The 22,391-nt window shown below is 46.4% G+C and overlaps 1 protein-coding gene across 36 annotated transcripts; it reads right to left on the bottom strand.

Moving 5' to 3' along the window:
* Positions 1–13,301: 13,301 nt before the first annotated feature.
* zgc:194242 (uncharacterized protein LOC100005854 homolog) lies at positions 13,302–21,993 on the bottom strand. 36 transcript variants are annotated; one of them, XM_052484270.1, is made up of 6 exons: positions 21,589–21,993; positions 18,849–19,309; positions 17,484–17,741; positions 16,496–16,676; positions 14,965–15,999; positions 13,851–14,009 (listed from the first exon to the last, which is right to left on the bottom strand). In XM_052484270.1, the coding sequence occupies exons 3-5, from the start codon at positions 17,739–17,741 to the stop codon at positions 15,803–15,805; spliced, it is 636 nt and encodes a 211-aa protein (XP_052340230.1). In that variant the 5' UTR covers positions 18,849–19,309; positions 21,589–21,993; the 3' UTR covers positions 13,851–14,009; positions 14,965–15,802. The 36 variants fall into 36 exon arrangements, with proteins under 36 accessions (XP_052340246.1, XP_052340233.1, XP_052340249.1 ...); XM_052484294.1 differs by lacking the exon at positions 18,849–19,309 and adding an exon at positions 14,816–14,853 and having other exon boundaries at positions 13,851–14,028; XM_052484298.1 differs by lacking the exon at positions 18,849–19,309 and adding an exon at positions 14,650–14,742 and having other exon boundaries at positions 13,851–14,028.
* Positions 21,994–22,391: the final 398 nt, after the last annotated feature.

The raw sequence follows: 22,391 nt of genomic DNA, 5'->3' as shown, positions 1-22,391 counted from the left end.
TGACCCTGGAACTGACTCTGTATATAACTACTGACACTGTATATAACTACTGACCCTGGAACTGACTCTGTATATAACTACTGACCCTGGAACTGACCCTGTATATAACTCCTGACCCTGTATATAACTACTGACCCTGGAACTGTCCATGTATATAACTACTGACCCTGTATATAACTACTGACCCTGGAACTGACCCTGTATATAACTACTGACCCTGGAACTGTCCCTGTATATAGTTACTGACCCTGGAACTGACCCTGTATATAACTACTGACCCTGGAACTGTCCCTGTATATAACTACTGACCCTGTATATAACTACTGACCATGGAACTGACCCTGTATATAACTACTGACCCTGTATATAACTACTGACCTTGTATATAACTACTGACCCTGTATATAACTACTGACCCTGGAACTGACCCTGTATATAACTACTGACCATGTATATAACTACTGACCCTGGAACTGACCCTGTATATAACTACTGACCCTGGAACTGTCCCTGTATATAACTACTGACCCTGGAACTGACCCTGTATATAACTACTGACCCTGTATATAACTACTGACCCTGGAACTGTCCCTGTATATAACTCCTGACCCTGTATATAACTACTGACCCTGGAACTGTCCATGTATATAACTACTGACCCTGTATATAACTACTGACCCTGGAACTGACCCTGTATATAACTACTGACACTGTATATAACTACTGACCCTGGAACTGACTCTGTATATAACTACTGACACTGTATATAACTACTGACCCTGGAACTGACTCTGTATATAACTACTGACACTGTATATAACTACTGACCCTGGAACTGACTCTATATAACTACTGACACTGTATATAACTACTGACCCTGGAACTGACTCTGTATATAACTACTGGCCCTGTATATAACTACTGACCCTGGAACTGTCCCTGTATATAACTACTGGCCCTGGAACTGACCCTGCATATAACTACTGACCCTGGAACTGACCCTGTATATAACGACTGGCCCTGTATATAACTACTGACCCTGGAACTGTCCCTGTATATAACTACTGACCTTGGAACTGACCCTGTATATAACTACTGACCCCGGAACTGACCCTGTATATAGTTACTGACCCTGGAACTGTCCCTGTATATAACTACTGACCCTGTATATAACTACTGACCCTGGAACTGACCCTAAATATAACTACTGACCGTTGAACGGACCCTGTATATAACTACTGACCCCGGAACTGACCCTGTATATAGTTACTGACCCTGGAACTGTCCCTGTATATAACTACTGACCCTGTATATAACTACTGACCATGGAACTGACCCTGTATATAACTACTGACCCTGTATATAACTACTGACCTTGTATATAACTACTGACCCTGTATATAACTACTGACCATGTATATAACTACTGACCCTGGAACTGACCCTGTATATAACTACTGACCCTGGAACTGTCCCTGTATATAACTACTGACCCTGGAACTGACCCTGTATATAACTACTGACCCTGTATATAACTACTGACCCTGGAACTGTCCCTGTATATAACTCCTGACCCTGTATATAACTACTGACCCTGGAACTGTCCATGTATATAACTACTGACCCTGTATATAACTACTGACCCTGGAACTGACCCTGTATATAACTACTGACACTGTATATAACTACTGACCCTGGAACTGACTCTGTATATAACTACTGACACTGTATATAACTACTGACCCTGGAACTGACTCTGTATATAACTACTGACACTGTATATAACTACTGACCCTGGAACTGACTCTGTATATAACTACTGGCCCTGTATATAACTACTGACCCTGGAACTGTCCCTGTATATAACTACTGGCCCTGGAACTGACCCAGCATATAACTACTGACCCTGGAACTGACCCTGTATATAACTACTGGCCCTGTATATAACTACTGACCCTGGAACTGTCCCTGTATATAACTACTGACCTTGGAACTGACCCTGTATATAACTACTGACCCCGGAACTGACCCTGTATATAGTTACTGACCCTGGAACTGTCCCTGTATATAACTACTGACCCTGTATATAACTACTGACCCTGGAACTGACCCTAAATATAACTACTGACCGTTGAACGGACCCTGTATATAACTACTGACCCCGGAACTGACCCTGTATATAACTACTGACCCTGGAACTGACCCTGTATATAACTACTGACCCTGGAACTCTCCTGTATATAACTACTGACCCCGGAACTGACCCTGTATATAGTTACTGACCCTGGAACTGTCCCTGTATATAACTACTGACCATGTATATAACTACTGACCCTGGAACTGTCCCTGTATATAACTACTGACCCTGGAACTGACCCTGTATATAACTACTGACCCTGTATATAACTACTGACCCTGGAACTGACCCTGTATATAACTACTGACCCTGGAACTGTCCCTGTATATAACTACTGACCCTGGAACTGACCCTGTATATAACTACTGACCCTGTATATAACTACTGACCCTGGAACTGACCCTGTATATAACTACTGACCCTGGAACTGACCCTGTATATAACTACTGACACTGTATATAACTACTGTCCCTGGAACTGTCCCTGTATATAACTACTGACCCTGTATATAACTACTGACCTTGTATATAACTACTGACCCTGTATATAACTACTGACCATGTATATAACTACTGACCCTGGAACTGACCCTGTATATAACTACTGACCCTGGAACTGACCCTGTATATAACTACTGACCCTGGAACTGTCCCTGTATATAACTACTGACCCTGGAACTGACCCTGTATATAACTAATATAATAATAATAATATATGCCATTTAGCTGACGCTTTTATCCAAAGCGACTTACAGTCATGTGTGCATACATTCTACGTAAGGGTGGTCCCGGGAATCGAACCCACTACCCTGGCGTTACAAGCGCCATGCTCTACCAACTGAGCCACAGAAGGACCTACTGTCCCTGTATATAACTACTGACCCTGGAACTGACCCTGTATATAACTACTGACCCTGGAACTGACCCTGTATATAACTACTGACCCTGTATATAACTACTGATCCTGGAACTGACCCTGTATATAACTACTGACCCTGTATATAACTACTGTCCCTGGAACTGTCCCTGTATATAACTACTGACCCTGTATATAACTACTGATCCTGGAACTGTCCCTGTATATAACTACTGACCCTGGAACTGACCCTGTATGTAACTACTGACCCTGTATATAACTACTGTCCCTGGAACTGTCCCTGTATATAACTACTGACCCTGCATATAACTACTGACCCTGGAACTGACCCTGTATATAACTACTGACCCTGGAACTGACCCTGTATATAACTACTGACCCTGTATATAACTACTGACCCTGGAACTGACCCTGTATATAACTACTGGCCCTGTATATAACTACTGACCCTGTATATAACTACTGACCCTGGAACTGACCCTCTATATAACTACTGACCCTGGAACTGACCCTGTATATAACTACTGACCCTGGAACTGACCCTGTATATAACTACTGGCCCTGTATATAACTACTGACCCTGTATATAACTACTGACCCTGGAACTGACCCTGTATATAACTACTGACCCTGGAACTGACCCTGTATATAACTACTGACCCTGGAACTGACCCTGTATATAACTACTGACCCTGGAACTGACCCTGTATATAACTACTGACCCTGGAACTGACCCTGTATGTAACTACTGACCCTGTATATAACTACTGTCCCTGGAACTGTCCCTGTATATAACTACTGACCCTGCATATAACTACTGACCCTGGAACTGACCCTGTATATAACTACTGACCCTGGAACTGACCCTGTATATAACTACTGACCCTGTATATAACTACTGACCCTGGAACTGACCCTGTATATAACTACTGGCCCTGTATATAACTACTGACCCTGTATATAACTACTGACCCTGGAACTGACCCTGTATATAACTACTGACCCTGGAACTGACCCTGTATATAACTACTGACCCTGGAACTGACCCTGTATATAACTACTGACCCTGGAACTGACCCTGTATATAGTTACTGGCCCTGTATATAACTACTGACCCTGGAACTGACCCTGTATATAACTACAGACCCTGGAACTGACCCTGTATATAACTACTGACCCTGGAACTGACCCTGTATATAACTACTGACCCTGTATATAACTACTGACCCTGGAACTGACCCTGTATATAACTACTGACCCTGGAACTGACCCTGTATATAACTACTGACCCTGTATATAACTACTGACCCTGGAACTGACCCTGTATATAACTACTGGCCCTGTATATAACTACTGACCCTGTATATAACTACTGACCCTGGAACTGACCCTGTATATAACTACTGACCCTGGAACTGACCCTGTATATAACTACTGACCCTGGAACTGACCCTGTATATAGTTACTGGCCCTGTATATAACTACTGACCCTGGAACTGACCCTGTATATAACTACTGACCCTGGAACTGACCCTGTATATAGCTACTGACCCTGGAACTGTCCCTGTATATAACTACTGACCCTGGAACTGACCCTGTATATAACTACTGACCCTGTATATAACTACTGACACTGTATATAACTACTGACCCTGTATATAACTACTGACCCTGTATATAACCACTGACCCTGGAACTGACCCTGTATATAGTTACTGGCCCTGTATATAACTACTGACCCTGTATATAACTACTTACCCTGTATATAACTACTGACCCTGGAACTGACCCTGTATATAACTACTGACCCTGTATATAACTACTGACCCTGGAACTATCCCTGTATATAACTACTGACCCTGGAACTGACCCTGTATATAACTACTGACCCTGTATATAACTACTGACCCTGGAACTGACCCTGTATATAGTTACTGGCCCTGGAACTGACCCTGTATATAACTACTGACACTGTATATAACTACAGACCCTGGAACTGACCCTGTATATAACTACTGACCCTGGAACTGACCCTGTATATAACTACTGACCCTGTATATAACTACTGACCCTGGAATTGACCCTGTATATAACTACTGACCCTGGAACTGACCCTGTATATAACTACTGACACTGTATATAACTACTGACCCTGTATATAACTACTGACACTGTATATAACTACTGACCCTGGAACTGTCCCTGTATATAACTACTGACCCTGTATATAACTACTGACCCTGTATATAACTACTGACCCTGGAACTGACCCTGCATATAACTACTGACCCTGGAACTGACCCTGTATATAACTACTGACCCTGGAACTGACCCTGTATATAACTACTGACCATGTATATAACTACTGACCCTGGAACTGACTCTGTATATAACTACTGACCATGTATATAACTACTGACCCTGTATATATCTACTGACCCTGTATATAACTACTGACCCTGTATATAACTACTGACCATGTATATAACTACAGACCCTGGAACTGACCCTGTATATAACTACTGACCCTGGAACAGACCCTGTATATAACTACTGACCATGTATATAACTACTGACCCTGGAACTGACTCTGTATATAACTACTGACCCTGGAACTGACCCTGTATATAACTACTGACCCTGTATATAGCTACTGACCCTGGAACTGACTCTGTATATAACTACTGACCCTGGAACTGACCCTGTATATAACTACTGACCCCGGAACTGACCCTGTATATAACTACTGACCCTGTATATAACTACTGACCCTGTATATAGCTACTGACCCTGTATATAACTACTGACCCTGTATATAACTACTGACCCTGTATATAGCTACTGACCCTGTATATAACTACTGACCCTGGAACTGACCCTGTATATAACTACTGACCCTGTATATAACTACTGACCCTGTATATAGCTACTGACCCTGTATATAACTACTGACCCTGTATATAACTACTGACCCTGTATATAACTACTGACCCTGGAACTGACCCTGTATATAACTACTGACCCTGTATATAACTACTGACCCTGGAACTGACCCTGTATATAACTACTGACCCTGTATATAGCTACTGACCCTGGAACTGACCCTGTATATAGCTACTGACCCTGGAACTGACCCTGTATATAACTACTGACCCTGTATATAACTACTGACCCTGTATATAGCTACTGACCCTGTATACAGCTACTGACCCTGGAACTGACCCTGTATATAACTACTGACCCTGTATATAACTACTGACCCTGTATATAGCTACTGACCCTGTATATAACTACTGACCCTGGAACTGACCCTGTATATAATTACTGACCCTGTATATAACTACTGACCCTGGAACTGTCCCTGTATATAACTACTGACCCTGGAACTGACCCTGTATATAACTACTGACCCTGTATATAACTACTGACCCTGGAATTGACCCTGTATATAACTACTGACCCTGGAACTGACCCTGTATATAACTACTGACCCTGTATATAACTACTGACCCTGGAACTGACCCTGTATATAACTACTGACCCTGTATATAACTACTGACACTGTATATAACTACTGACCCTGTATATAACTACTGACACTGTATATAACTACTGACCCTGGAACTGTCCCTGTATATAACTACTGACCCTGTATATAACTACTGACCCTGTATATAACTACTGACCCTGGAACTGACCCTGCATATAACTACTGACCCTGGAACTGACCCTGTATATAACTACTGACCCTGGAACTGACCCTGTATATAACTACTGACCATGTATATAACTACTGACCCTGGAACTGACTCTGTATATAACTACTGACCATGTATATAACTACTGACCCTGTATATAACTACTGACCCTAGAACTGACCCTGTATATAACTACTGACCCTGTATATAACTACTGACCCTGTATATAGCTACTGACCCTGTATATAACTACTGACCCTGTATATAACTACTGACCCTGTATATAACTACTGACCCTGTATATAACTACTGACCCTGGAACTGACCCTGTATATAACTACTGACCCTGTATATAACTACTGACCCTGTATATAGCTACTGACCCTGTATATAACTACTGACCCTGTATATAACTACTGACCCTGTATATAACTACTGACCCTGGAACTGACCCTGTATATAACTACTGACCCTGTATATAACTACTGACCCTGTATATAGCTACTGACCCTGTATATAACTACTGACCCTGTATATAGCTACTGACCCTGGAACTGACCCTGTATATAACTACTGACCCTGGAACTGACCCTGTATATAACTACTGACCCTGTATATAACTACTGACCCTGTATATAGCTACTGACCCTGTATACAGCTACTGACCCTGGAACTGACCCTGTATATAACTACTGACCCTGTATATAACTACTGACCCTGTATATAGCTACTGACCCTGTATATAACTACTGACCCTGGAACTGACCCTGTATATAACTACTGACCCTGTATATAACTACTGACCCTGGAACTGTCCCTGTATATAACTACTGACCCTGGAACTGACCCTGTATATAACTACTGACCCTGTATATAACTACTGACCCTGGAATTGACCCTGTATATAACTACTGACCCTGGAACTGACCCTGTATATAACTACTGACCCTGTATATAACTACTGACCCTGGAACTGACCCTGTATATAACTACTGACCCTGTATATAACTACTGACACTGTATATAACTACTGACCCTGTATATAACTACTGACACTGTATATAACTACTGACCCTGGAACTGTCCCTGTATATAACTACTGACCCTGTATATAACTACTGACCCTGTATATAACTACTGACCCTGGAACTGACCCTGCATATAACTACTGACCCTGGAACTGACCCTGTATATAACTACTGACCCTGGAACTGACCCTGTATATAACTACTGACCATGTATATAACTACTGACCCTGGAACTGACTCTGTATATAACTACTGACCATGTATATAACTACTGACCCTGTATATATCTACTGACCCTGTATATAACTACTGACCCTGTATATAACTACTGACCATGTATATAACTACAGACCCTGGAACTGACCCTGTATATAACTACTGACCCTGGAACAGACCCTGTATATAACTACTGACCATGTATATAACTACTGACCCTGGAACTGACTCTGTATATAACTACTGACCCTGGAACTGACCCTGTATATAACTACTGACCCTGTATATAGCTACTGACCCTGGAACTGACTCTGTATATAACTACTGACCCTGGAACTGACCCTGTATATAACTACTGACCCCGGAACTGACCCTGTATATAACTACTGACCCTGTATATAACTACTGACCCTGTATATATCTACTGACCCTGTATATAACTACTGACCCTGTATATAGCTACTGACCCTGTATATAACTACTGACCCTGTATATAACTACTGACCCTGTATATAGCTACTGACCCTGTATATAACTACTGACCCTGTATATAGCTACTGACCCTGTATATAACTACTGACCCCGGAACTGACCCTGTATATAACTACTGACCCTGTATATAACTACTGACCCTGTATATAGCTACTGACCCTGTATATAACTACTGACCCTGTATATAACTACTGACCCTGGAACTGACCCTGTATATAACTACTGACCCTGTATATAGCTACTGACCCTGTATATAACTACTGACCCTGTATATAACTACTGACCCTGTATATAACTACTGACCCTGGAACTGACCCTGTATATAACTACTGACCCTGTATATAACTACTGACCCTGGAACTGACCCTGTATATAACTACTGACCCTGTATATAGCTACTGACCCTGTATATAACTACTGACCCTCTATATAGCTACTGACCCTGGAACTGACCCTGTATATAGCTACTGACCCTGGAACTGACCCTGTATATAACTACTGACCCTGTATATAACTACTGACCCTGTATATAGCTACTGACCCTGTATATAGCTACTGACCCTGTATATAACTACTGACCCTGTATATAGCTACGGACCCTGAATATAACTACTGACCCTGTATATAACTACTTACCCTGTATATAACTACTGACCCTGTATATAGCTACTGACCCTGTAGATAGCTACTGACCCTGGATATAACTACTGACCCTGTATATAACTACTGACCCTGTATATAACTACTGACCCTGTATATAACTACTGACCCTGTATATAGCTACTGACCCTGGAACTGACCCTGTATATATCTACTGACCCTGTATATAACTACTGACCCTGTATATAACTACTGTCCCTGTATATAACTACTGACCCTGTATATAACTACTGACCCTGGAACTGTGCCTGTATATAACTACTGACCCTGTATATAACTACTGACCCTGTATATATCTACTGACCCTGTATATAGCTACTGACCCTGTATATAGCTACTGACCCTGTATATAGCTACTGACCCTGTATATAGCTACTGACCCTGTATATAACTACTGTCCCTGTATATAACTACTGACCCTGTATATAGCTACTGACCCTGGAACTGTCCCTGTATATAACTACTGACCCTGTATATAACTACTGACACTGTATATAGCTACTGTCCCTAGTATATAGCTACTGACCCTGTATATAACTACTTACCCTGTATATAACTACTGACACTGTATATAGCTACTGACCCTGTATATAGACACTGACCCTGTATATAGCTACTGACCCTGTATATATACACTGACCCTGTATATAGACACTGACCCTGTATATAACTACTGACCCTGTTGAAGTCAGAAGTTTACATACACCTTCGCCAAATACATTTAAACTCAGTTTTTCACAATTCCTGACATTTAATTTAAAAGTTCCCTGTCTTAGGTCAGTTAGGATCACCACTTTATTTTAAGAATGTGAAATGTCAGAATAATAGTAGAGAGAAAGATTTATTTCATCTTTTATTTCTTTCATCACATTCCCAGTGGGTCAGAAGTTTACATACACTCAATTAGTATTTGGTAGCATTGCCTTTAAATTGTTTAACTTGGGTCAAACGTTTCGGGAAGCCTTCCACAAGCTTCCCACAATAAGTTGATGTTACTGAGTCAGATTTGTAGGCATCCTGCCATCTATTTTGTGAAGTGCACCAGTCCTTCCTGCAGCAAAGCACCCCCACAACATGATGCTACCTCTCTGTGCTTCATGGTTGGGATGGTGTTCCAAGGCATCTTGGAAGCCTCCCCCTTTTTCCTCCAAACATAACGATGGTCATTATTGGTCAAACAGTTCTATTTTTGTTTTGTCAGACCAGAGGACATTTCTCCAAAAAGTATTATCTTCGTCCCCATGTGCACCTGCAAACCGTAGTCTGGATTTTGCGGGTTTTGGAGCAGTGGCCTCTTCCTTGTTGAGTGGCCTTTCAGGTTATGTCGATATCGGACTCGTTTTATCAAATGTATTTATATAGCCCTTCGTACATCAGCTGATATCTCAAAGTGCTGTACAGAAATCCAGCCTAAAACCCCAAACAGCAAGCAATGCAGTTGTTGAAGCTCGGTGGCTTGGAAAAACTCCCTAGAAAGGCCAAAACCTAGGAAGAAACCTAGTGAGGAACCAGGCTATGAGGGGTGGCCAGTCCTCTTCTGGCTGTGCCGGGTGGAAATTATAACAGAACCTCAAGACGTTCAAATGTTCATAGATGACCAGTAGGGTCAAATAATAATAATTACAGTGGTTGTAGAGGTTGCAACAGGTCAGCACCTCAGGCGTAAATGTCAATTGGCCGGTCATTCAGAGTATCTCTACGGCTCCTGCTGTCTCTAGAGAGTTGAAAACAGCAGGTCTGGGACAGGTAGCACGTCCGGTGAACAGGTCAGGGTTCCATAGCCGCAGGCAGAACAGTTGAAACTGGTGCAGCAGCACGACCAGGTGTACTGGGGACAGAAAGGAGTCATCAGGCCAGGTAGTCCTGAGGCGGCATGGTCCTAGGGCTCAGGTCCTCAGAGAGAGAAAGAAAGAAAAAGAGAAAGAAAGAGAAAAAGAGAATTAGAGAGCATACTTACATTCCCACAGGACACCGGATAAGACATGAGAAATACTCCAGATATAACAGACTGACCCCAACACAAACTATTGCAGCATAACCCCCAGTATTTGAGACAGGAGGGATCAGGAGACACTGTGGCCCCGTCTGACGACACCCCCGGACAGGGCCAGTAAGGCAGGATATAACCCACCCACTTTGCCAAAGCACAGCCCCCACACCACTAGAGGGATATCTTCAAACCACCAACGTACTGCCCTGAGACGAGTATAGACCCCACACCACTAGAGGGATATCAACAGACCCCTAACTTACTACCCTGAGACAAGGCCGATTATAGACCCCACACCACTAGAGGGATATCAACAGACCCCTAACTTACTACCCTGAGACAAGGCCGAGTATAGACCCCACACCACTAGAGGGATATCAACAGACCCCTAACTTACTACCCTGAGACAAGGCCGAGTATAGACCCCACACCACTAGAGGGATATCAACAGACCCCTAACTTACTACCCTGAGACAAGGCCGAGTATAGACCCCACACCACTAGAGGGATATCAACAGACCCCTAACTTACTACCCTGAGACAAGGCCGAGTATAGACCCCACACCACTAGAGGGATATCAACAGACCCCTAACTTACTACCCTGAGACAAGGCAGAGTGTAGACCCCACACCACTTAGGGGATATCAACAGACCCCTAACTTACCATCCTGAGACAAGGCTGAGAAAAGCCCACAAAGATCTTCCCCACGGCACAACCCAAGGGGGGGCACCAACCCAGATAGGAAAATCACGTCAGTGACTCAACCCACCCAAGTGACACACCCCTCCTAGGGACGGCATGAAAGAGCCCCAGTAAGCCAGTGACTCAGCCCCTGTAATAGGGTTAGAGGCAGAGAATCCCAGTGGAAAGAGGGGAACTGGCCAGGCAGAGACAGCAAGGGCGGTTCGTTGCTCCCGTGCCTTTCCGTTCACCTTCACACTCCTGGGTCAGACTACATTCAATCATATGACCCACTGAAGAGAAGAGTCTTTCCGTTCACCTTCACACCTCTCTCCCCCCTCTCCCTCTGCCTTCCTCTCAGTATCTCCCCCCTCTCCCTCTGCCTTCCTCTCAGTCTCTCCCCCCTCTCCCTCTGCCTTCCTCTCAGTCTCTCCCCCTCTCCCTCTGCCTTCCTCTCAGTATCTCCCCCTCTCCCTCTGCCTTCCTCTCAGTCTCTCCCCCCTCTCCCTCTGCCTTCCTCTCAGTCTCTCCCCCTCTCCCTCTGCCTTCCTCTCAGTCTCTCCCCCCTCTCCCTCTGCCTTCCTCTCAGTCTCTCCCCCTCTCCCTCTGCCTTCCTCTCAGTCCCTCCCCCTCTCCCTCTGCCTTCCTCTCAGTCTCTCCCCCCTCTCCCTCTGCCTTCCTCTCAGTCTCTCCCCCCTCTCCCTCTGCCTTCCTCTCAGTCTCTCCCCCCTCTCTCTCTGCCTTCCTCTCACTCTCTCCCTCTGCCTTCCTCTCACTCTCTCCCTCTGCCTTCCTCTCACTCTCTCCCTCTGCCTTCCTCTCACTCTCTCCCTCTGCCTTCCTCTCACTCTCTCCCTCTGCCTTCCTCTCACTCTCTCCCTCTGCCTTCCTCTCACTCTCTCCCTCTGCCTTCCTCTCACTCTCTCCCTCTGCCTTCCTCTCACTCTCTCCCTCTGCCTTCCTCTCACTCTCTCCCTCTGCCTTCCTCTCCCCCCCCACCCTCTCTCTGCCCCCCCCACCGCCCCACATCTGTAGATTCTCCACGTTTAAGGACAGTCCTCCGGCCAGCCCAGAGAGAATTGTTGCTTTACGAGACTCAGCGTTGTTCGGGTTAACAGTAAAGGAACAAAACATACAGGTTATGTAGGAAGTTTACATCCACTTAGGTTGGAGTCATTAAAGCTAGTTTACATACACTTAGGTTGGAGTCATTAAAACTAGTTTACATACACTCAGATTAGAGTCATTAAAACTAGTTTACATACACTTAGGTTGGAGTCATTAAAACTAGTTTACATACACTTAGGTTGGAGTCATTAAAACTAGTTTACATACACTCAGGTTGGAGTCATTAAAACTAGTTTACATACACTTAGGTTGGAGTCATTAAAACTAGTTTACATACACTTAGGTTGGAGTCATTAAAACTAGTTTACATACACTCAGGTTGGAGTCATTAAAACTAGTTTACATACACTTAGGTTGGAGTCATTAAAACTAGTTTACATACACTTAGGTTGGAGTCATTAAAACTAGTTTACATACACTTAGGTTGGAGTCATTAAAACTAGTTTACATACACTCAGGTTGGAGTCATTAAAAATAGTTTACATACACTTAGGTTGGAGTCATTAACTTGTTTTTCAACCACTCCTCAAATGTCTTGTTAACGAAGTATAGTTTTGGCAAGTCGTTTAGGACATCTACAGTGGGGCAAAAAATGATTTAGTCAGCCACCAATTGTGCAAGTTCTTCCACTTAGAAAGATGAGAGAGGCCTGTAATTGTCATCATAGGTACACTTCAACTATGACAGACAAAATGAGAAGAAAAAAAAATCCAGAAAATCACATTGTAGGATTTTGTTATGAATTTATTTGCACATTATGGTGGACAATAAGTAATATAACACACCCACTGAGCCATTCTGGAGAGAGAGACTCTCCTATATCTTCACCACACACCCCTGCCCCACTGAGCCATTCTGGAGAGAGAGACTCTCCTATATCTTCACCACACACCCCTGCCCTACTGAGCCATTCTGGAGAGAGAGACTCTCCTATATCTTCACCACACACCCCTGCCCTACTGAGCCAGTCTGGAGAGAGAGACTCTCCTATATCTTCACCACACACCCCTGCCCTACTGAGCCATTCTGGAGAGAGAGACTCTCCTATATCTTCACCACACACCCCTGCCCTACTGAGCCATTCTGGAGAGAGAGACTCTCCTATATCTTCACCACACCCCTGCCCTACTGAGCCATTCTGGAGAGAGAGACTCTCCTATATCTTCACCACACACCCCTGCCCTACTGAGCCATTCTGGAGAGAGAGAGACTCTCCTATATCTTCACCACACACCCCTGCCCCACTGAGCCATTCTGGAGAGAGAGACTCTCCTATATCTTCACCACACACCCCTGCCCTACTGAGCCATTCTGGAGAGAGAGACTCTCCTATATCTTCACCACACACCCCTGCCCCACTGAGCCATTCTGGAGAGAGACTCTCCTATATCTTCACCACACACCCCTGCCCCACTGAGCCATTCTGGAGAGAGAGACTCTCCTATATCTTCACCACACACCCCTGCCCCACTGAGCCATTCTGGAGAGAGAGACTCTCCTATATCTTCACCACACACCCCTGCCCCACTGAGCCATTCTGGAGAGAGACTCTCCTATATCTTCACCACACACCCCTGCCCCACTGAGCCATTCTGGAGAGAGAGACTCTCCTATATCTTCACCACACACCCCTGCCCTACTGAGCCAGTCTGGAGAGAGAGACTCTCCTATATCTTCACCACACCCCTGCCCTACTGAGCCAGTCTGGAGAGAGAGACTCTCCTATATCTTCACCACACACCCCTGCCCCACTGAGCCATTCTGGAGAGAGAGACTCTCCTATATCTTCACCACACACCCCTGCCCCACTGAGCCATTCTGGAGAGAGACTCTCCTATATCTTCACCACACACCCCTGCCCTACTGAGCCATTCTGGAGAGAGAGACTCTCCTATATCTTCACACACCCCTGCCCCACTGAGCCATTCTGGAGAGAGAGACTCTCCTATATCTTCACCACACCCCTGCCCCACTGAGCCATTCTGGAGAGAGAGACTCTCCTATATCTTCACCACACACCCCTGCCCCACTGAGCCATTCTGAGAGAGAGACTCACCTATATCTTCACCACACACCCCTGCCCTACTGAGCCATTCTGGAGAGAGAGACTCTCCTATATCTTCACCACACACCCCTGCCCTACTGAGCCATTCTGGAGAGAGAGACTCTCCTATATCTTCACCACACACCCCTGCCCTACTGAGCCATTCTGGAGAGAGAGACTCTCCTATATCTTCACCACACACCCCTGCCCTACTGAGCCATTCTGGAGAGAGAGACTCTCCTATATCTTCACCACACACCCCTGCCCTACTGAGCCATTCTGGAGAGAGAGACTCTCCTATATCTTCACCACACACCCCTGCCCTACTGAGCCATTCTGGAGAGAGAGAGACTCTCCTATATCTTCACCACACACCCCTGCCCCACTGAGCCAGTCTGGAGAGAGACTCTTCAATATCTTCACCACACACCCCTGCCCTACTGAGCCATTCTGGAGAGAGAGACTCTCCTATATCTTCACCACACACCCCTTCCCCACTGAGCCATTCTGGAGAGAGAGACTCTCCTATATCTTCACCACACACCCCTGCCCTACTGAGCCATTCTGGAGAGAGAGACTCTCCTATATCTTCACCACACACCCCTGCCCCACTGAGCCATTCTGGAGAGAGAGACTCTCCTATGTCAACATTTTTTATTTTACTCAAGACACATTATCTTCACATATTTTAGATGTTTTTCGCAACTCAGTAATCAGCTTGGCATATTGCCACGCTGCCCTAACAGGCAGAGGCCAACGAGCTTGTGATTTGAAACAATCCACAGCTATTTATTTAAAAAAAGTAAGTGATCCTCGATTCCTGAATGACAAATGATGGCGTGTGTGTTCATCACTTATCAGCAGTAGCGTAAATGGCCTGGTAGGTGATGTGTCTGTGTTGATGATCCTCCATTGTGACCTGGTTAAACCCAGAGGCTCTCAGAGCTGCCATGTAGGCCTCGGGTTGCCAGTTCTGTCCAGGGAACTCCCTCCTGGACGCAAAGCTGACCACTCTGCTCAGTCTCAGAGTGGTCACCATCACACCTCCTATAGTAGAATGATACAGTAGAGACATTGAGTGGTCACCATCACACCAACCCCCCACACCAACAGTTCCCACACATCAACCCCCCACAACAACAGTTCCCACATCAACCCCCCACAACAACAGTTCCACATCAACCCCCCACACCAACAGTTCCCACACCAACCCCCACACCAACCCCCCACAACAACAGTTCCCACATCAACCCCCCACACCAACAGTTCCCACATCAACCCCCCACACCAACCCCCCACAACAACAGTTCCCACATCAACCCCCCACACCAACAATTCCCACACCAACAATTCCCACATCAACCCCCCACAACAACAGTTCCCACATCAACCCCCCACACCAACCCCCCACAACAACAGTTCCCACATCAACCCCCACAACAACAATTCCCACACCAACAATTCCCACACCAACCCTCCACAACAACAGTTCCAACACCAACAACTGTCCCCACACCACACCAACCCTCCCCACACCCCTCACCTGGTTTCATGACTCTGTGTATCTCTGCAGCTCCCTTCCTCAGGTCTGGCCAGTAGTAGTAACAATTACAGTGGAACACCTTGTCTACCATATTGTCTGCTAGAGGCATGGCTGCCACATCACACTGATACAGAGACACCTTCCCATTGGACACCAACTCTTTCAGAAGATCACCTGCCATCTAGATGGGTGAGGGGAGGGGGAGAGGGGGGGGGGAGAAGAGAGGGTAGGTGAAGAGAGGGGCGGATGGGAGAATATGGGATAGGGGAGGAGGAGAGGGGAGAAGGAGAGATTATGTGAAGAGAGGGGAGGGGAGAGGTGGGGAGAAGGGAGAGGGGAGAGGTGGGGAGAAGGGAGGAGAAGGGAGAGGGGAGGAGGGGGGAGAAGGGAGAGGGGGAGAGGGGGAGGGGGAGAAGGGAGAGAAGAGGAGGGGGAGAAGGGAGAGGGGAGGGAGAGAAGAGGAGGGGGAGAAGGGAGAGGAGAGGAGGGGGAGAGGAGGAGGAGGGAGAGAAAGGAGAAGAGTAGGGGGAGAGAGGAGGAGAAGGGAGAGAGGAGGAGGGGGAGAAGGGAGAGGGAGAGAGGGGAGGGGGAGAAGGGAGAGGAGAGGGGGAGAAGGGAGAGGAGAGGAGGAGGGGGAGAAGGGAGAGGAGAGGAGGGGGAGAGAGGAGGGGGAGAAGAGAGAGGAGAGGAAGGGGAGAGAGGAGGAGGGGGAGAAGGGAGAGAAGAGGGGGAGAAGGGAGAGGAGAGGAGGGGGAGAGAGGAGGGGGGAGAAGGGAGAGGAGAGGGGGAGAAGGGAGAGGAGAGGGGGAGAAGGGGAGAGGAGAGGGGGAGAAGGGAGAGGAGAGGGGGAGAAGGGAGAGGAGAGGAGGGGGAGAGAGAGGAGGGGGAGAAGGGAGAGGAGAGGAGGGGGAGAGAGGATGTGAGAAAAGCAGTGTTGTAGTTGAGTCACTAAATTACCACCCCTCTACTCATTTACTCTCTCTCTCACCTTGTGCATGTATTGTGAGTAGTCCACTCCTATGAGTCTCCCAGTAGGTTCTGTCAGCAGTGTGGCTGCAGCCTTCAGGCCCAGCCCTGGCCCGTGGCCCAGCTCTAACACTGTATCTCCAGGCTGGATCCCAGACAGAGACACCGCACTCTCCTCTAACATCTTGTTGTGATTCTTCAGGAACTTAGTGATCAGCCAACCATACACTGACCGGGTGGGATGACCCAACTGCTGCCCCAGCTTCTCTAATAAGATCATCTAGAGGAGAGAGCGTGGGAGAGGAGAGAGAGGAGAGAGAGAGTGGGAGAGAGAGTGGGAGAGGAGAGAGCGTGGGAGAGGAGAGAGCGTGGGAGAGGAGAGAGAGTGGGAGAGGAGAGAGAGTGGGAGAGGAGAGAGCGTGGGAGAGGAGAGAGCGTGGGAGAGGAGAGAGCGTGGGAGAGGAGAGAGCGTGGGAGAGGAGAGAGCGTGGGAGAGGAGAGAGCGTGGGAGAGGAGAGAGAGTGAGAGAGGAGAGAGCGTGGGAGAGGAGAGAGAGTATGATAGGAAAGAGAGTGGGAGAGAGTGAGATAGGAAAGAGAGTGGGAGAGGAGAGAGAGAGTGGGAGAGGAGAGAGAGAGTGGGAGAGGAGAGATGTGGGAGAGGAGAGATAGGAGAGGAGAGAGAGTGGGAGAGGAGAGAGAGTGGGAGAGGTGAGAGAGTGGGAGAGGCGAGAGAGTGGGAGAGGCGAGAGAGTGGGAGAGGCGAGAGAGTGGGAGAGGCGAGAGAGTGGGAGAGGCGAGAGAGTGGGAGAGGCGAGAGAGCGGGAGAGGCGAGAGAGCGGGAGAGGCGAGAGAGCGGGAGAGGCGAGAGAGCGGGAGAGGCGAGAGAGCGGGAGAGGCGAGAGAGCGGGAGAGCGAGAGAGCGGGAGAAGCGAGAGAGCGGGAGAAGCGAGAGAGCGGGAGAAGCGAGAGAGTGGGAGAGGCGAGAGAGTGGGAGAGGTGAGAGAGTGGGAGAGGCGAGAGAGTGGGAGAGGCGAGAGAGTGGGGAGAGGCGAGAGAGCGGGAGAGGCGAGAGAGCGGGAGAGGCGTGAGAAGCGAGAGAGCGGGAGAAGCGAGAGAGCGGGAGAAGCGAGAGAGTGGGAGAAGCGAGAGAGTGGGAGAAGCGAGAGAGTGGGAGAAGCGAGAGAGTGGGAGAGGAGAGAGAGAGAGAGGAGAGAGAGAGAGAGGGGGAGAGAGAGAGGGGGAGAGAGAGAGGGGGAGAGAGAGAGGGGGAGAGAGAGAGGGGGAGAGAGAGAGGAGAGGAGAGAGAGTGGGAGAGAAGAGAGTGGGACAGGGAATTTCACTCAGTTACAGTTCATATGAGGAAATCAGACAATTTAAATAAATACATTAGGAGGGCAGGCCTTGGAGGGCAGGGCAGGGAGGGCAGGCCTTGGAGAGCAGGGCAGGGAGGGCAGGCCTTGGAGAGCAGGGCAGGGAGAGCAGGCCTTGGAGAGCAGGGCAGGGAGGGCAGGCCTTGGAGAGCAGGGCAGGGAGGGCAGGCCTTGGAGGGCAGGGAGGGCAGGCCTTGGAGAGCAGGGCAGGGAGGGCAGGCCTTGGAGAGCAGGGCAGGGAGGGCAGGCCTTGGAGAGCAGGGCAGGGAGGGCAGGCCTTGGAGAGCAGGGCAGGGAGGGCAGGCCTTGGAGGGCAGGGAGGGCAGGCCTTGGAGAGCAGGGCAGGGAGGGCAGGCCTTGGAGAGCAGGGCAGGGAGGGCAGGCCTTGGAGGGCAGGCCTTGGAGAGCAGGGCAGGGAGGGCAGGCCTTGGAGGGCAGGGAGGGCAGGCCTTGGAGAGCAGGGCAGGGAGGGAACTCTGGAAAATACGAGGTCAAATCATGATGTCAGTAATCTTCAGGTCAGGGAGTCAGAGCTCTAGAAGGAGGGCGGAGTTGGTGGATCTTTCATATACTGTAGTTTCCCCCTCAGATGCCAGTTGTTTTGAACGTGGGAAATTACCAATGAGTCAGGGTTGCCATGTCCACAATTTTTCCCGCTAAATTAAGCTACTTTGAAAAACAATTTTGCAGGTGAAAATGCACTGTGGCCACCATAGCATTTAAAAATATATATATATATTTCACTTGAGCTGCTGCTGCTGCTGGCTATCAGGCAGCCTGTGGGTGGTGAGGAGGGGTAAGTGGAGGAGCGTGTGTTGAGAGAACTGGTTTCGAGAACTGGTTTCGAGAACTGGTTGGTTTCGAGAACTGGTTTCGAGAACTGCAGCAGAAGTGGAGTTTACCAGTTGTAGGTAGGGCTAATTAGATGGTCATTATGGAGACGCCTGTTTACCATGACTGACTTTAGGCACACTACAGATGTTTACATAAGTTTCACGTCAAGTGACACTAAACCGTATCAAGCCAAGGGTTTTACACCTGCTCAAATCTTGCTCGTCAAGCGAGGCGCGAGTGGAAATAGAAGTTATTAAAGTCCCTCGACATGGGGCCTGGCAAACACATCTGATTAAACATAATGCATTCTAAACTGAAGATCAGGATTAGGTGATTATTGGAGTCAGGTGTGTTAGTTGGGGCAAAACCTACGAGGACTGGAGCTAATCAGGATGACAGCTGAAGCATATTCATTACTTTTCTAGTCCGATGAAAATGGAATGATTCTTAACACTCCTCAGTCTCAACTTCGGCATTCAAGTTTTAACATTCTCGCCCAAGTTTTCAGCTACAAGAATAAACTGGCTGAGTGACATGGACAGGTGACACTGGCAAGGTTAATACTTAGCAGCTAGCTAACGTCAGTACTAATTTAGAATTGTTTGACGAACTTGGCTAGCTAATGTCAGATATGTTCGACTAGCTGAAGTCATTGCACACAGTAGTTGGGATTATTGGAAGTAGTTAGCCAGGCAATTTTTTTTTAATACAAGCTACGTTTGTTATCTGGTGATATAAACTCATTTCAGCAAAAATCTGAAAAATCAAGCCAATTTTTTTGTACGAACCTAAAGCTAACGTTAGTTAGGCTGGACAATAGAACGAGTCCAAATTCACCCAAGGTTGAAAAATGTCAAAAGAGCGTTGGCTAAACTGGAACCAAATTGGGGTTCCCCCCCACGCTCGCGCTGTTTTTGAGTTCTACCATTGCGATCAGATTGTACCAAATCAAGTCTATTAAAGGTTGGAATACTTGGACAGCATTCCATTTACACAGATGGTCACAAACAAATGTAATTAGAAAGAACACACGAAGGGCCTTTATTCTTGGAGTTTTATTTTATTAAAACGTATCTCTATTAATTTAGGCTTTTAACTGGGATCTCCGTACCTGCGGACACGGACATAGACTTGCGTAGTCCTGCATGTTGGCAGGTCTGCATCTCATTGGTTATACCCACGTGGGTGACTTTTACCCAATACCTGCAGCAAAAGCCTCCACCCCGTCCTCTGTCTGGGCAGAGTACTTTAGGATGTTAGTTACTGCGGTGTAACAAGGGCCTTGCCGTGCGGCCCTACCAACCCTTCTATTTGTTCGTAATGGCCCTTGGCGTGAGTTGGGTTTGTTCCTTCGTTCACGTTGTCACTCCCTTATTTTCCGGTCTAGTATGAGGTCTTGGATAGATATACTCCTATTTAAATATTCTGAGTGTTATGGATTCCTCCTATATTTCCTTACCTTCAAGTTTCTTTTACCTCTGTATATATCAATACCTAATAACTTCTTCTATTGGTTATTATGCTCGTCAGCTAGTAGTCACTTGGAAACTAGTATTGGTATATATTTTGACTCTCCTAAAAATATATTATTGTCCACACAATGAAATATTCTTTAGTGCAATCACTTGAACCTATAACCAGGGTCACTTTCTGTTCAGTGAGAGTGTCAAAGGCGTTTGCTCTCCAGATCGTTAATCTGGCCTAGTTGTCAAAGTTTCAAGCTTTTATTAAAGTCACTCTGTTTTTTGTCTTATACACATTATTACAATTCAATGGTTCTACAGTTTCCCAATACAACAATAATGCTCAATCAATCCTTAAATCAATCAATTATACTAATGCCAGATAATATTACAAAACTTCAAATGCGTTAACACTTCTAACAATATTGACGAAATAGCAAAGAAAAGAGTTTGATTACCTTAAATGCTCAGCTCCTTGGTCACTTTCCTGTAATTTGTATTCTCACAGCTATGACGCTAGATTCAGAATTCCAATATTTTTATACACTTCCAACTCTGTGTATAGACTCAATATATTGTAACTGGTACTTGGCTATTTTTCCATTAATTGCTAATCACCTCTGGTTCCTGGTGTCTAAAATGCGAACGCCCGCTTTGCCTGTGTGATCAAGAGGTGGTTAGACCCCTGTTTTTCGGAGACTCAGTCGGGTTCACAAAATTCAACCAGTTTCTTCAGATAGTGACCCAATAAGTACTTAACCAAAATGATCCAGTTCTCAAAATATTGTTCTCGTCTAACAAAAAGCGTATAGTGCAATAGTAAATTGACCTATGATGATTCTCCATATGAAGTCTGTCTCATATGTTAACGAGGATCATCCTGTCTTATGATCTCTGTTCTCTTTATATACCTTTTTAAAGGGGAAGTTCCCACTGGGGCTGTAGACCTGTGTGTTAAACAGAAGCTTCCTATTATTACCATTTAAGGTCATGCACTTCTGACTGAGCATTGGTTGGCTGATTCTACTCAATGATACCAGCTGGTTGTTTCTACCACTGGAGGTGACGTAGGGGTTATGTCCAGCGTCAGCTGGGAGAAGTTTATGATAGGTATCTCCTCTGCTTCCCCCTGTTGTCCAGTTTCTGCAGGTGTGGTCCGTGGTTCCAGGACGTCCCCCTGTTGTCCAGTTTCTGCAGGTGTGGTCCGTGGTTCCAGGACGTCCCCCTGTTGTCCAGTTTCTGCAGGTGTGGTCCGTGGTTC

Source organism: Oncorhynchus keta, chromosome 28 (assembly GCF_023373465.1).
Source record: "Oncorhynchus keta strain PuntledgeMale-10-30-2019 chromosome 28, Oket_V2, whole genome shotgun sequence".
In the NCBI taxonomy this organism is placed as follows: domain Eukaryota; kingdom Metazoa; phylum Chordata; class Actinopteri; order Salmoniformes; family Salmonidae; genus Oncorhynchus; species Oncorhynchus keta.
This window is presented reverse-complemented; position numbering and strand designations above follow the sequence as displayed.

Bases quoted from the DNA above. Each gene is read 5' to 3' on its own strand.
- zgc:194242 (XM_052484286.1), bottom strand. From the start codon at position 17,741: ATGATCTTATTAGAGAAGCTGGGGCAGCAGTTGGGTCATCCCACCCGG. The intron at 16,677-17,483 runs GTGAGAGAGAGA...TCACCCATCTAG, and splicing joins ACTCACAATACATGCACAAG to ATGGCAGGTGATCTTCTGAA. The intron at 16,000-16,495 runs GTGAGGGGTGTG...ATTCTACTATAG, and splicing joins ACACAGAGTCATGAAACCAG to GAGGTGTGATGGTGACCACT.